General features: G+C 41.3%; 2 protein-coding genes across 3 annotated transcripts; one reads left to right on the top strand and one right to left on the bottom strand.

Annotated features, from left to right (window-relative positions):
* The first annotated feature begins 4,942 nt into the window (after positions 1 to 4,942).
* LOC116254695 (3-oxo-Delta(4,5)-steroid 5-beta-reductase) lies at positions 4,943 to 6,901 on the top strand. Its single transcript, XM_031630236.2, has one exon. It carries the CDS (start codon positions 5,216 to 5,218, stop codon positions 6,500 to 6,502), a length of 1,287 nt encoding a protein of 428 aa, XP_031486096.1. The 5' UTR covers positions 4,943 to 5,215; the 3' UTR covers positions 6,503 to 6,901.
* Positions 6,902 to 7,184: 283 nt separating this feature from the next.
* LOC116254029 (thylakoid ADP,ATP carrier protein, chloroplastic-like) lies at positions 7,185 to 11,960 on the bottom strand. Of its 2 annotated transcripts, none has more exons than XM_031629053.2 (10): positions 11,381 to 11,960; positions 11,162 to 11,218; positions 10,110 to 10,172; positions 9,969 to 10,025; positions 9,258 to 9,341; positions 9,101 to 9,169; positions 8,865 to 8,977; positions 8,603 to 8,772; positions 7,666 to 7,764; positions 7,185 to 7,586 (listed from the first exon to the last, which is right to left on the bottom strand). In XM_031629053.2, exons 1-9 carry the CDS (start codon positions 11,717 to 11,719, stop codon positions 7,685 to 7,687), a joined length of 1,032 nt encoding a protein of 343 aa, XP_031484913.1. In that variant the 5' UTR covers positions 11,720 to 11,960; the 3' UTR covers positions 7,185 to 7,586; positions 7,666 to 7,684. The 2 variants fall into 2 exon arrangements, with proteins under 2 accessions (XP_031484913.1, XP_031484910.1); XM_031629050.2 differs by having other exon boundaries at positions 7,666 to 7,744; positions 11,381 to 11,958.
* Positions 11,961 to 12,827: the final 867 nt, after the last annotated feature.

The raw sequence follows: 12,827 nt of genomic DNA, 5'->3' as shown, positions 1-12,827 counted from the left end.
TCAGCCCACGATGAGCACCAGCCCAAATGAAGGTATCCCAGCCAGTAGTATCAACACTCGGTGGCAACCCTCCGTCAAATCAGCTGTAGTTTCACCATGACTGCTGCACATGCTTGGAGAAACGAAGTAGCTAGGTAGCTAGCTAGCTGGCTTAAGTTTCTTTCTAAAAATGTAGAACTGAATGTGGAAACCTGTATTGTTCATTTTCAAGTTAGAGAAGAAGGAAATGTTTTCCGTAATCTATCGATTGACTGCAGACTGGTGGGCCTACGACCATTTCACAGTAACGGACCCTCTTTTTTCTCCTCTAATGAATGGTTGAAGAGTGCCGTCTTTTATAAGCAAGACTCTGGGAGTAGCAAACTTAACATTTAACCCACCCATGAGGTGCCCTGAGAGGGTGGTGGCTTCCGCGGTAATTGGTTTTGCACCACACAGGAAGCATTTTAAAAGCGCCGCAATTCATGGGTTGAGCGCTAAAACTAAAACTAGCTTGACCCCAAATTAATATTAGATGTAACATAAGCAATGGCAAGAGGAGAATGTGTGAGTGAGTTGAGATTCTAATTAGTCAAGTTTCAGCACTATGATATCTGTTGCCGAACAACCATCACTTTTCTAAAAATAGTGAGACTCAGCGAATACCCTCAATCAAACCACAGCTCTGGAATCGACCATGTTTCTGCTGGTTTCGTTCACTCACACGACAGAAATGTTATAAGGTACATAAAGAAACCGTTGCTCCATCTGCTCCTAAAGTATAGGACATTCTTAGAGGCTGTAGTGTTAAGGCTTTTATAAGTATAGTTAACGTTACATTCATCCATTTGATTGAAATTATTTTCTCTCTTTCCTTCTCTCGCATCTACAATATTGCCAGACAAACTTACTTATTATTAGTACGGTGAAACTAGACGGTGAAATGAGATGTCGAAGGGCCAGATTCAAATAGAACATACTCTTAGTCTTATCAGCTTTTTCGAATGTTCATATATTCAAATTTAAATTTGAATTCAAATACATTTGAAGAAAACTCAATCATATCTGAATCCGAACCAAAATCACAATCAAGATCTGATCTGAATTCAATTTTTAAGTTCACATTCAAATTTGAATCCAAATCACCTTCTGGCTATGTTAAAAATTGACTTTCAAAATGTATGGACATTGAATATATGACATTTATTTAAAAATCAAATCTGATCCAAGTCTGAATCCAAATCCAATTAGATATTTATGTAAATTCGAGTGCATTTCTTAAATCCAAATAGATCTTATACTGTTTTAGTTGGATGTCTCTATTATAAGTTTTTATCACTCTTCATTCTTGGTCCACAAATTCCTCTATAGCTTAAGCAATATAATTTATAAAAGTTTTTTTCCATTCACTTATTAACCAATTTATGTATAGATCCCATTCCCTCCACGCTTGAGGGCTAATGATTTTTTCGTTCTACAAATACTTTTGATTTGGTCAGAATGAGAAAATTACTTTTTTCATATCTAATTGATTTAAGCAGTTCAGGATATGTAATCTAAGTCGGATTTATTATCATTCCTTGGAATAAAGGTGGTTCACAAAAATGATCCATAGTTTTGGAACCCAGTTACAATTATAATATCTGGATCCACTCCCACACCGGCTTCCGGTCCTTGGTTGAACAAATCTCACCCCGCACCCCCCACCTCTACTATTGTTCCAGCCCTAAAACGATTGGGAAACCAGGCAACAGATCACTTAAATATAACATCCTTATAAGTGTTTTAAGATTTCTTACAAATTTATATACTTGACTAAACTTTTCAAAGGGAGGTGTGTAGATCCATTCTTATTATTAGTACAGTGAAACTGGGGGGTAGATTTGGTTCCCTACATAATTGTGCGTGTAGTTTTGCATTCGTTCTTATTATTAGCATGGTGAAACTGGATATTGAAGTCGTCTTCGTACATAAATGAGCTTGGATCCCACTTAACAAAATCGACCAATATTCCTTATAGTGAAGCCCTTGTGCTTGTAGCTGCGGATCCATTTTTATCAGTAGTAAGGTGAAACTGGACACTGAAGTCGCTTCCCTAAATAAATGAACCGCAGGTCTGCATCCCACTTATAACACGTGAACATTTTTGCAGGCTCCTTCCACGTCGACATCAAATGACCAGCTAAAGGTATCCAGGATACTACATGCTGCAAATTGGCACTCAAAATGTGGCAAGTAAGTACTATGAGCTGTGGGATTGACATGTATAGTAATGCTTACGCATTATGCAATGGCCAATTTGTTGTATTTCATAAACAATTTATTGTATTATGTAAACGGACAATTGTGTATATTATCTATCATATGATACAATAAACGTTATTTTGTCTTGATACTATATATATATATATATATAGAGAGAGAGAGAGAGATGCACTCACAAATTTACCAACGGTTTTAGTAGTTGATCAGAAATCATTTCTATTCCAATGGTTGCAATGGTTGGTAAAATAATAGTAATTCCAACAGTAATATTGGCCATCGAAACCTGTTTGTATCTCAACGGTTGAAAACTGTGTCTTAAGATTAATGATTTTGAATCCCAACGGTTATGCATGTCAGGCATGACCCATTCATCTCCCGACGGCTATTAACGTCAGCGATTGTTGTGATAAGAAGGTTTTTCTCAACGGCCGGGAAGGTAGTAATCCCACCATCCTCAAGATCGCCATGGCAGTAGAGGAGGCCAAGGCGCAAACGATGGTTAATCCCGCCTTGAAGAAGCTTGCTATCTTCCACATGATCGCAAACGCTAGCACACTCTTAACTTGTCTAAAAGTACATCCTATGGAAAAGACGTAGTTAGGTCAAAACGCGGCTCCACGTACGGGGGAGTGGGTGGGATAGCTAAGTTGAATGTATTGCATTGGTCTTGTTGCTGACAGTCATTTGGAGGGCAAGCCTGCACAAGTGGAGGTAATTCCTTCATGCCTCCGACTAGCTATATAGTATTATAGTCGGCTACGCCTTCCAAGCTTGACCAATCGATCTGCTTTATTAAGACGTGTGGTGACTTAATTAAGTATGGTGATAAATTAGTTAGATGTTTTCAGCAAATAATTAAACATGGGCAAATAAAATAAGTGGTACTCCCCGCCCCAACAGTATTTGACCTAATTGCTTTTCTAGCAAACCAATAACATAAGTTGTAATCAATTTTTGAGCCTGCGTCGACGTAATAATATTTAACTGGCAGCAGAATGGACTGCATGTAAAGTGCCTCATCTACAAATTAAGACAAAATCAGCAAACCTAGCTACATACATATATTCTATGAAGGAAATTAAGCTATCAATTTAAATCAGGCCGTTTCACTTAATTTGGGTGTTCATCAACTGATCATTTATATTGTTAACCAGATACGCTATTAATGCTGTGTACAACTTTTGAACTGGCAGAAGCAAAGTGCATTAACCTCCTGCAAATATGAACTATGCAATGTGATATTTAAAGCGCGCACCCATGAGTCATATACGCTTTCTTCATCGTTTCGCTCTTCTAAATTAAGGAACAACATCGAATTTTGTGTCATGGTATCGTCCGGCTTTATTAATTATCAACATTTGGGCCTATTAGTAAGTGATGACTAGCGGTGCTTGTCCATATATTCGTGTTCTCCCCCTCTCTCTCTCTCTCTCTCTTTTATGATGATGATGATGATGATGATTATTATTAATTATTATTATTATTATTATTATTATTATTATTATTCATGGGTTTCTTTAGATTGAAAAATCTTTCAATTTTTTGTATGTATTCTATCGAGCAAACCAGATTATATGCGTTGTGCACGGAATTTTCGTTTACCAATATGGTTACCATGCACATACAACCAAAAACTTTTTTAGAACAAAAATAAAAATAAAAATAAAAAACTAAAAAACATTTCTTTTCTTTTTTTTTTAATTTACCAACACGCCTCTCTGCACACAACCAGCTGTGATTGGATAGAGGTCAGGGCAACCGTGATTAGATAGAGGTGAGGGTGGTCTTACGATCTCACCACGTCTTGCATACTTAATTTCTCGTTCATCAGTTTACCGCAAAGCTGTGGAAATGTACGTACATCCATGGGTGGTCCTGTGACAGCTGTAAGTTGAAGGATATGACGGTATGTATTATACTTCAATCAAAGTAGAATGGACTGACTCTTTTTCTTCTTCTTTTTTTCTGCCCTTTTTGTAAGCTGATGTCTTTGATCACTTAACTCCATATTTAATTTCAACGTCTTTGCTTCACAGGACAGAGAGAGAATAGGGATTAAAATATTAGTTGACTTTAATAGTTAAGGAAGCCAGCAGTGGAGGAACATGACTAATAATAAAAAAGGAGAAGGATGAGAGCTAGCGTGCTTTTGATGGGCCGGTGTGAGTGGGGCAAAATGCCATCAATTCATATCGCAGGCAGAAACGCTAAATTAAGCTAACATATATAAGGTGAAACGCCCTAATGAGAACAACATGGAGAGGAGACGGCCGGGTTATCTAAAACCCTCGTCCCTCATTAATTTGACGCTTATATATATATATATATATATATATATGCATGGATGAACTTACCGCCCAAGGGGCAAGCTGGCCGGACGACTTCGCGACACGACGTCATAATCGCACCCACTTCCATAAAGCATGCCCATTAACTCCTACGCCGACATGCAAGGGAGCGGATACCGAGGCCTAGTCGATCGTCGTTCTAACCCGTCCATTTCGACATCTAGCTCTGTTGCACCGGCTGAGGATGGCATGCAACTTGAGAGACACCAACGGTCAAATAATATAAACAAATAACCAGAACAAGGTACAGCTGACACCCATGATAACGTAAAGCATTTAGAGTGGAAGAAAGCATTGTGTAAAGAGATCGGGAAGAAGGCCTCTTCTCCTGTAGCCTTCGTTATCGTATTTATATAAAGCCAACCACGCACAAATAAAGAAGTGGTCCCAATGAAAGCTAGCCACGCACCCTTGACGCGTATGTTAAACTATATAAAGGTCTTAGCCTTCCATTAGCTCGCATATTCACAGCGATCACCACCTGCTAGGGGTAGCAACAATTGACTGCCAGTTACGAGGAGAGAGGGAAAACAAAAAAAAGGAAAGCATAGGTCATTTACAAAGTAGCGGAACACGAATCACAGGATCAAGGCTGCGCGCATTGGTGTTGGTTGGTTGGTCCAATGGAAGCAGGAACAGCAAAACCAATGGAGCTCTCCATTAATCTCCAGGGAGGAGACATTAACGTCGCCCTCATCCTGGGGGTAACGGGACTCGTAGGGAAAGAGATTGCAGCCATCCTGAAGAGAAGAGGATGGAAAGTGTATGGCGTCGCTCGGAGAAACCTGCCTTCTCCGGACTGCATCTTCATCCCCTGTGACCTTCTAGACCGGAAGGAGACGATGGACAAGTTGTCCCAATTACAGGACGTTACCCACATCTTCTGGGTTACTTGGTGCAGCGAGTTCTCCGCGGATTCCCAAGAAGGGTGTGCGCAGAACGAAAGCATGATAGCCAATGCCCTGGACGCGGTGCTTGGTGCAGCCAAGTCACCGAAGCATTTTTCGCTGCAAACAGGAACGGCCCACTACTTATCTGTGGGTGGCCACGACGTTCGGAGCGACGGCGATCATAGTGATGAGGACGGTGAGACATCGAACGTGACAGCGATAATCAGCAAGAGGGCCACGACTGCAGATGGCGTCGACTACTCCTACTATTACGATGAGGAGAGTCCCCGACCTGCCAACCGCATCAACTTCTACTACACGCTGGAGGAGGTGGCGAGACAGAGACTATCAGGCAAAGTCGGATGGTCGGTGCATCGCCCGGGCCTCTTGATGGGCAACTCCCTGAGGACCGAACTGAACGTGATGGGGAGCCTGTGCGTCTACGGCAGCGTATGCAAGCACCTGGGCCTGCCTTTTCTGTTCGGCGGCAGCAGGCAATGCTGGGAGGAGGCCTGCTTGGACGCGTCGGACGCCAGATTGGTGGCAGAGCAGCAGATCTGGGCGGCAACCGCAGGACCGAAGCTGCAGCAGCGCGAAGATCCAGATCGAGGCAGCGAAGAGGGCGCCTTGGTGCTTATGGACGGCGAAGCCTTCAATGTTGTCAATGGCTCTCCCTTCACGTGGAAGGAGGTGTGGCCCGCTCTGGCGGCCAAGTTCGGACTGGCCGCACCTGCGGGGCGTGGAGACGATCCCTTCTTCTCGGAGGAGTTCTCTTATGTGAAGGCGATGGGTGATAAGGGTGTGGTGTGGGAGGAGATCGTGCAGAAGAACGGGTTGCTCCGGACGAGGATGGAGGAGCTCGCGAACTGGGGGTTCTTGGACTCCCTCTTCCGGATGCCCTTCAAATTGCTGGTGAGCAGGGAGAAGTCGGACCGCCTGGGCTTCACCTCCACCTGCAACACCCTCACTTCCATCCTCTATTGGGTGGATTGCATCAGGGACGACAAAGTGGTGCCCTGAGCCAACTCCTGCGGCCACTTGGAAGCTCTGTCAAAATGAATCTGTCTGTCGCACACGGTTGCTCTCTCTCGCTCTTTTCCTTCATTGCTCAAAAACGCCGACAGCATTGAGCCGATATCTCCCGTTTAATTGTGGTGGAAGCAAAAGTATTAACGGGGACGCTGCGCGGGCGAGAAAGCGAATTGCTCAAGTCCCTTCCACCACACGGGGACAGCTCAACCGACATTCCCCCGTTGAGAAAAGGACTACAATGATGACGCCACGTCTCAACCCAAACATCCAACTCTCTACGTTAACTTTATTGGCCTTTGTATTACTATTATTATATTATCATCATAAGTAACAGAACGGTACTACATACATGAAACTCTATATCAAAGCTAACTATGTTTCATCTAATTTTGCGCAAAGGTAGTGGTAACGCATTATACTCTTACGTTACATATATATGCTGAAAGATCCCATCCCAACAGGCACTCCAAATTAATTCGTCGCCAAAGTTTCATTCACCTCCTGACTTTCGTCCCCGTTACTTCTACACTCCCCTACATAGACTGATGAGATTCAACGATCACGCCCAGCCGGATATGACACTAACTTTTCATTACAATTGCCTGTTAGTTGTCAGCCAATTATCAGTATCCTTTGGCTTTCAACGTTATTTCTTTATTTTAACGACGTGTCAAACATAATGGTCATTTGATGTTTAATTTCTCTGGACGTACTACTGTTCAGCAATATTGCACACGCCGGTCTCAACCAGCTGAAGAGAGAGTCGCAACAGAAAGAACTTCACACCTAGCTAAAAGAGAAAAGGAAACAATCACTGGTCGTCCTGGCTTTCCAGATAAGCCAAACAATGATAATCATGCCCCCCATTCAAAACCTTATTAGACGAACTTGACGATCAAAAAATCAGATTGACAACAACAGCAGCCATCTTAAGACAGCAGAAATCAACCGGAACAAGAGTTATTCATGGAAGGAAGCCACCCTTTCTCAATTTTCATCCATCAATCTCTGCATCTCCTTTTGGCTTGTTGCAACAAGGCCTTTAACCCAATCAAATGTAGTCAAGCGAATGCTGCAAGACAGTAAAACATAAAAGTCCCAATCAACCACGATCTCAGGGCTGAAACAGCAAAATAAGGTAAGCGCGAGACCTGCTGTTTGGTAGGTTCTTTAGAGCATTTGGAAGAAAACCTCTATACAACCCAACAGTCCCATCACGTGCCATAATACCTGCTTATGCGAACAAATTCCTGTCATTATTATTACAGAACTGCTGAGGTTTCTTGGTGGAAATTAGAACATACATGTCTCTTCAAAAAGTACAAGGTAAAAGAAATAAATCAAATAAGAATAACATGAGTTGGAAAACCTAAGTAAGAAATTCAAAATATACCAAGAGATGAGGCACTTTTCATGCAAATAAGTCAAAAACCATCAAATAAAAGATTGATAAACTAGGAAATCTGTTTTGAGACATTGACTGTTAGGCGTAACCCAAGGTTGGCAAGCATACAGAGTTCAAATTGCGACATGATTTATTCTGAGATGATAATCTTTAACCAAAAAATCATACGTGATGCAGCAGAAATTTGCTTAATTGGCTTCCAGGTTGACAGACAAATGGATTAGTGATTTTTTTTTTCATTCTTTTCAAACTAGGATTGTCTATCTTTTTTCCTGTTTGAGAGGCCCAATCAAATGTATGCTGCAAACTCACTGACATGAGAAAAAAAAAAGGAAGATGGTGAACCTCTCAATAGAATAGAGCAAAACTACTTCCTGTCAAGTCCACACTCCACAGATAGCTTGCAGCTTTCTCTCTCTCTCTCTCCCCTGCTCTCTCCCAAACACAACTATTAAGAGCATGTGCAATGATGTGTGAAATAAGTACAAACCAATTGGATAATTAAAGGAAGCTTCACTAACTGTATAAACAAGGGGCAAAAAAATGTTTCAAGCAAACAATCAGACGAACAAAAGGAAGAATACATGAAATAGAATTTACTGCAAGAGTAAATTTTGTTAAAGTGGTGTGCCACAAAGTTGTTCTCAGGTAACTTTTCTACTCATACAAGATTGGAAAATTACCTGGAAAAGCTTCCAGTACAGATTTGTACGGTGAATCCTTCATTTGCATCTGCCTTCTCACAGTATCCAAAGGATAACACATGAGAGTAGCAAGAGCTGCTGATGCCAGCGCAGTGGCAAGTGATGATTCGGGTTGATTTTGGTATTTTGCAGGAAGAGATTTCTTAACCCTAATAAGCAAAAAGTAAACCATTTCAAGCTTAATCCATCTGGATCTCATGAAAAGATACCATATTTTCCAATCAGAAAAATGTAACCTCACAAGTCAAAAATGCAAAAGTTGATGGCGATGTAGGGAGCTACGCTAAGAAGAGAAGGTCCAAGACCACAATAAAAAGAAGCTATTCCCTCACTTTCTAACATGTTTAGAACAGCCTGAAATGAATTCCCCATGTAAAATTCAAGTTAAAAAATGTCTAGAACAAGGAAGAAATAAGAATTTTAGGTCTCTGATGCTTTGAACAAGAAGCTATTGAAACTGAACATTGCAATTAATACCTGAGCCATTGTTTTATGGCTTGCATCAACAGCCAGCCTTAATCTTAGAACATCTAAAGGATATGTTACCTACCAAAAAAGCATCATTTATTTCAATCTCAAACCAGAGAATGACCACAACATTGCAGACCTTCTCGTGACACTTATGTTAACATACAAGAGTAGACGTCATGCCAGCACAAGCTCCAGCAATCAATCTACCAGCAACAGAAAGCTGCTCATCTTTCCCTTTGAGAAGTTTCTACATAAGAAAATGAAACATAGATAAGATGGTGATTACAATTAAACATGATAACAAACAAGTAAATCATGAAACAGAACGAGCTAATGCATTTATGCATGCATAGACAAGCAGAGACAATCACAGAGATATTTTCCTCTTCTTTCTCCTGATATTGGATGCTTTTGCTCCAATAAAAAAAGTGAGGGCCCAGGGAATTTGAATAACTTGTTTGCAAACCGGAGTTGCAAAGCTTCCATGGACTAACCATAAGCCATTTTGGCATCCACATTATTATCTTACTCAAAATCAGATACTCCATGGGTAAATCACTTCATGGCATTTCGTTCATGTGCCAGGCAATAGCCAGTGGCCAGCTAGCTTTAAATGACTTATGAAGCTGATGGAAGCATTAAACTTGCTAAAAGTGAAGTCTCCTTTGCTCGACAGCTTAGAACAACCAGAAAAAAGCAATGGGCACTAAAAATTTTCTTTGCTCTATTCCCTATTTTTTAATTAATGTAAAAAATGGTCAGATATGAACTTCTTGTTCCGAAGACACAATAACCTTTTAGAAAATGAAAAGAAAATGTAACATGCAAGTAGTGAATCCATAGAAAATTCTACAGTAGAATCGGACACTGGTACCTTGTACACTTCATATGAAAACAGCTGAACGGCACTATATGGTATAATTCTTATGACCTGAAAAGCAACAGCGACAACAGATATTCCAGAGACGAGGTGAAGATATAGAAAAAAATGCAGCTAACATGCTAAGAAAGATACCTGAGGAAGATTCCCTTTCCAGTACCCTTTAACACCGTCCTCCTTCCCTATCATTGTTAAGGCCTGATATCACATAGTGTCAGCAGGTGGTTGAAAGCTACAAAAGAATTTACTACCTTCCATTCAAAATTACATTTATTACATGATTTATCCTTTGTCTAGGGTATCACACCTGCAACCCAGGCATCAAGAATGTGATTCCTAAAAGAAGACGTTTATCTGGAGTATGTATCGACATGCCTAATCACATAGTCATTGCTAAAAGCTCTTTCCAGATCGTCTTTTAAGATAGTAAAGTGCAATATGCAGGTGTGGAAAACGAAGTACTGAAGGTAAGGAAAGCTCGCAGTGGAACTGTAGAGAAGATACGTGGACAACTACGCTAATAAGGAAAGCAAAGACAAAAACATGAACAATCAACCACCAGCAGTAGCAGATAGCATATTAGCATATATTTGTTCAGCGAAAGAATATTTTGCCAAATGCCAACTCTTTGTCAACTATTTTGCAGGGCCATAAGGTTAACTTAGGAATTTAGAATCTTAGATATTTTGTGAATTGTACATGTCTAAGCAGAGAATTAAGCCTTGCGGAGAGCAAGGTTGCCTAACCCAATGCTGCATTAAAAGTTTAAGGACTGGAAGCTGGAGGACGTAAGCTTGCCGATATCGTTACGGTTTAGGTGACACCTTCGCGGTGCCCTCCAACGAAGATGGATAGAAAAAATGTTCAAGAGAGCGAGACACACGGAAACAGGACGCTCTTAACTGTTTAGGAAAAAATATTCTCAAGTACGTTGCCATATTTATGCCTTGCATGCATGAGAATGCAGAAGCTCCACGTTCAAGATTTTGGTGATTGCCTGCCCGTTGACGTGCCATGCTTGTCTTTTATCTCTGCTTTAGACAACAAAACCTTTGGGTCGTAAAGGTCGAAACTAGATTTTCCTTTTTCTTTCTTTTTAGTGTCTGTTTTATATACGAACTCAATGCCACCAGTAGCATGAGAAAACAAGAGTAACAAAGCATCTGCTCTGGGAGCAGAAAACTAACCTCAAGGAATCCGATGCCCTTCGTCGTAGTTACTTCGGCAGCCCGCAAACCATGAGTCTGGAATCACAGAAAGCGCCGAAAAGGAAAAACTTGAGTCTGAGGGAGCGGTTTAAGATGTGGAACGCAAAGGCACAGTCAAACAAGTATAACTGATAAAATCAGAGGCTGGTTGTAAGGATTGAGAGAAGAGAATGATGCTGGAAGTAGAAATACAGAGACCTGCATGAGCAGTTTGATTCTATCAAGTGGAGCGGTAACGGTCTTGGCAGCGGCACCAGCAAGGGCGCCAGCACAGAAGAGGACAACGTCCTTGGGCACGAAGGACAGAAGCGCCAACGGGTGCTTCCGGAGCTGCTCTGCGCTGGGGAAACAAGGTGGACTAAACATTGCGCTCTGCTTTCCCTTCTTCTTGTCCACCTCCTCTTTGTCCAGGAGAAGAGATGCGAAACTCCCAAGTCCCACATTCCTCGAGGACGGTTGAGCAGTGCTCCCCGAGTTACCACATCCTAGCGGCTGAAATGCAGGAATTTGCCGCCATTGCAGCACGCCTTCCCACATGGAAGCAAAATCTTCTTTTTCTTTTTCTTTTTCTTCTTCTTCTTCTTCTTCCGTGGATTCTGAGATGGAAAGGGAGGAGAACAGAAGGAGAAAGAAACGTCCGAATAGCTTTGTGTTCGATGACGCCGTCTCCAGCCTTTCTACATCTTCGCGCCCCACGCCCCTTCTCCCTCTCTCCTCGGCCTCGCGTCCGTCTCTCAGCTCAGCTCATCCGAAAAAAATCTTGGAGGGCCAATTTCGAATTCTTCTTTTCCATATTTTCCTCCAGTGCCCCCTCACAAGCAACAACGGCCAAAATTGAAGGCCAGGTCGTTACCCTTGACCGTCTCGCAGTACTTAAACGTGGTCCTTCGTCTCCTATTATTGTTCTTTTCCATACTTACTAGTTCTGAAGCAAACGTTGCGACCGGAAATGAACTGCAGTTATTTTTTTTAAACATGATTTTCAAACCACGTGTGCAGACTTATTAAATGGCTTCAGAAAACGAAGTAACATAGACATTTTTCCCCCTTTTTTGGACATTTAAATTCATTTAAATGTTTAAAGAAAAATGTATACAATATCCGTACATCTAGGCGGACACTTTCTCCCCATTCTTCATCCCCCTAAATTGTTATATGAATTCAACTTGGCCGTTTCTTGCAACACTGGTTATCACATGGTCCCTGCTAGTGTTTTTATTTGTTACTATCGTTTCAGTTTCTCCCTTCGTTATCTTCATAAATTTGAGTAAAATTCACATCCTAAATACCAAAATTAATTGTGCTTAGTTGACTTTGTAAGAGTTAAATTGCATTCCCAACCGTATAAACTCGTCTTGTATCGAGCTTAAGCTCTACTAGTGATATTAGCAAACACTTCAAGACCCAAGAGAAACCAAGCTACTTAATAATTTGATGAATCAAGTGCAAGCATTCCTTTTTCAGTTCATTTCCATTTTCTCTCGGCTGTAATTAAAAGAGAATCTCCGAAAATCAATTCAACTAAGTACAATGGCATGAAAGTGGCTTTTAAATACCGCAAACTACGGTAAACGCTGACCATAGCTCAGCCAGCTAAATGATTTGATTTGTTGGATGCGAGTTTGTGGGCTCCTTATCAATGACT

The sequence above is a fragment of the Nymphaea colorata genome, chromosome 5 (genome assembly GCF_008831285.2).
Source record: "Nymphaea colorata isolate Beijing-Zhang1983 chromosome 5, ASM883128v2, whole genome shotgun sequence".
Lineage (NCBI taxonomy): Eukaryota > Viridiplantae > Streptophyta > Magnoliopsida > Nymphaeales > Nymphaeaceae > Nymphaea > Nymphaea colorata.
Note: the sequence above shows the minus strand (reverse complement) of the source record. Positions and strands in the feature narration are given on the sequence as shown.

Bases quoted from the DNA above. Each gene is read 5' to 3' on its own strand.
- LOC116254695 (XM_031630236.2), top strand. From the start codon at position 5,216: ATGGAAGCAGGAACAGCAAAACCAATGGAGCTCTCCATTAATCTCCAG.
- LOC116254029 (XM_031629050.2), bottom strand. From the start codon at position 11,719: ATGTGGGAAGGCGTGCTGCAATGGCGGCAAATTCCTGCATTTCAGCCG. The intron at 10,173-11,161 runs GTTAGTTTTCTG...ATGTGATATCAG, and splicing joins AGGGCATCGGATTCCTTGAG to GCCTTAACAATGATAGGGAA. The intron at 10,026-10,109 runs GTATCTTTCTTA...GTTGCTTTTCAG, and splicing joins GGAAAGGGAATCTTCCTCAG to GTCATAAGAATTATACCATA.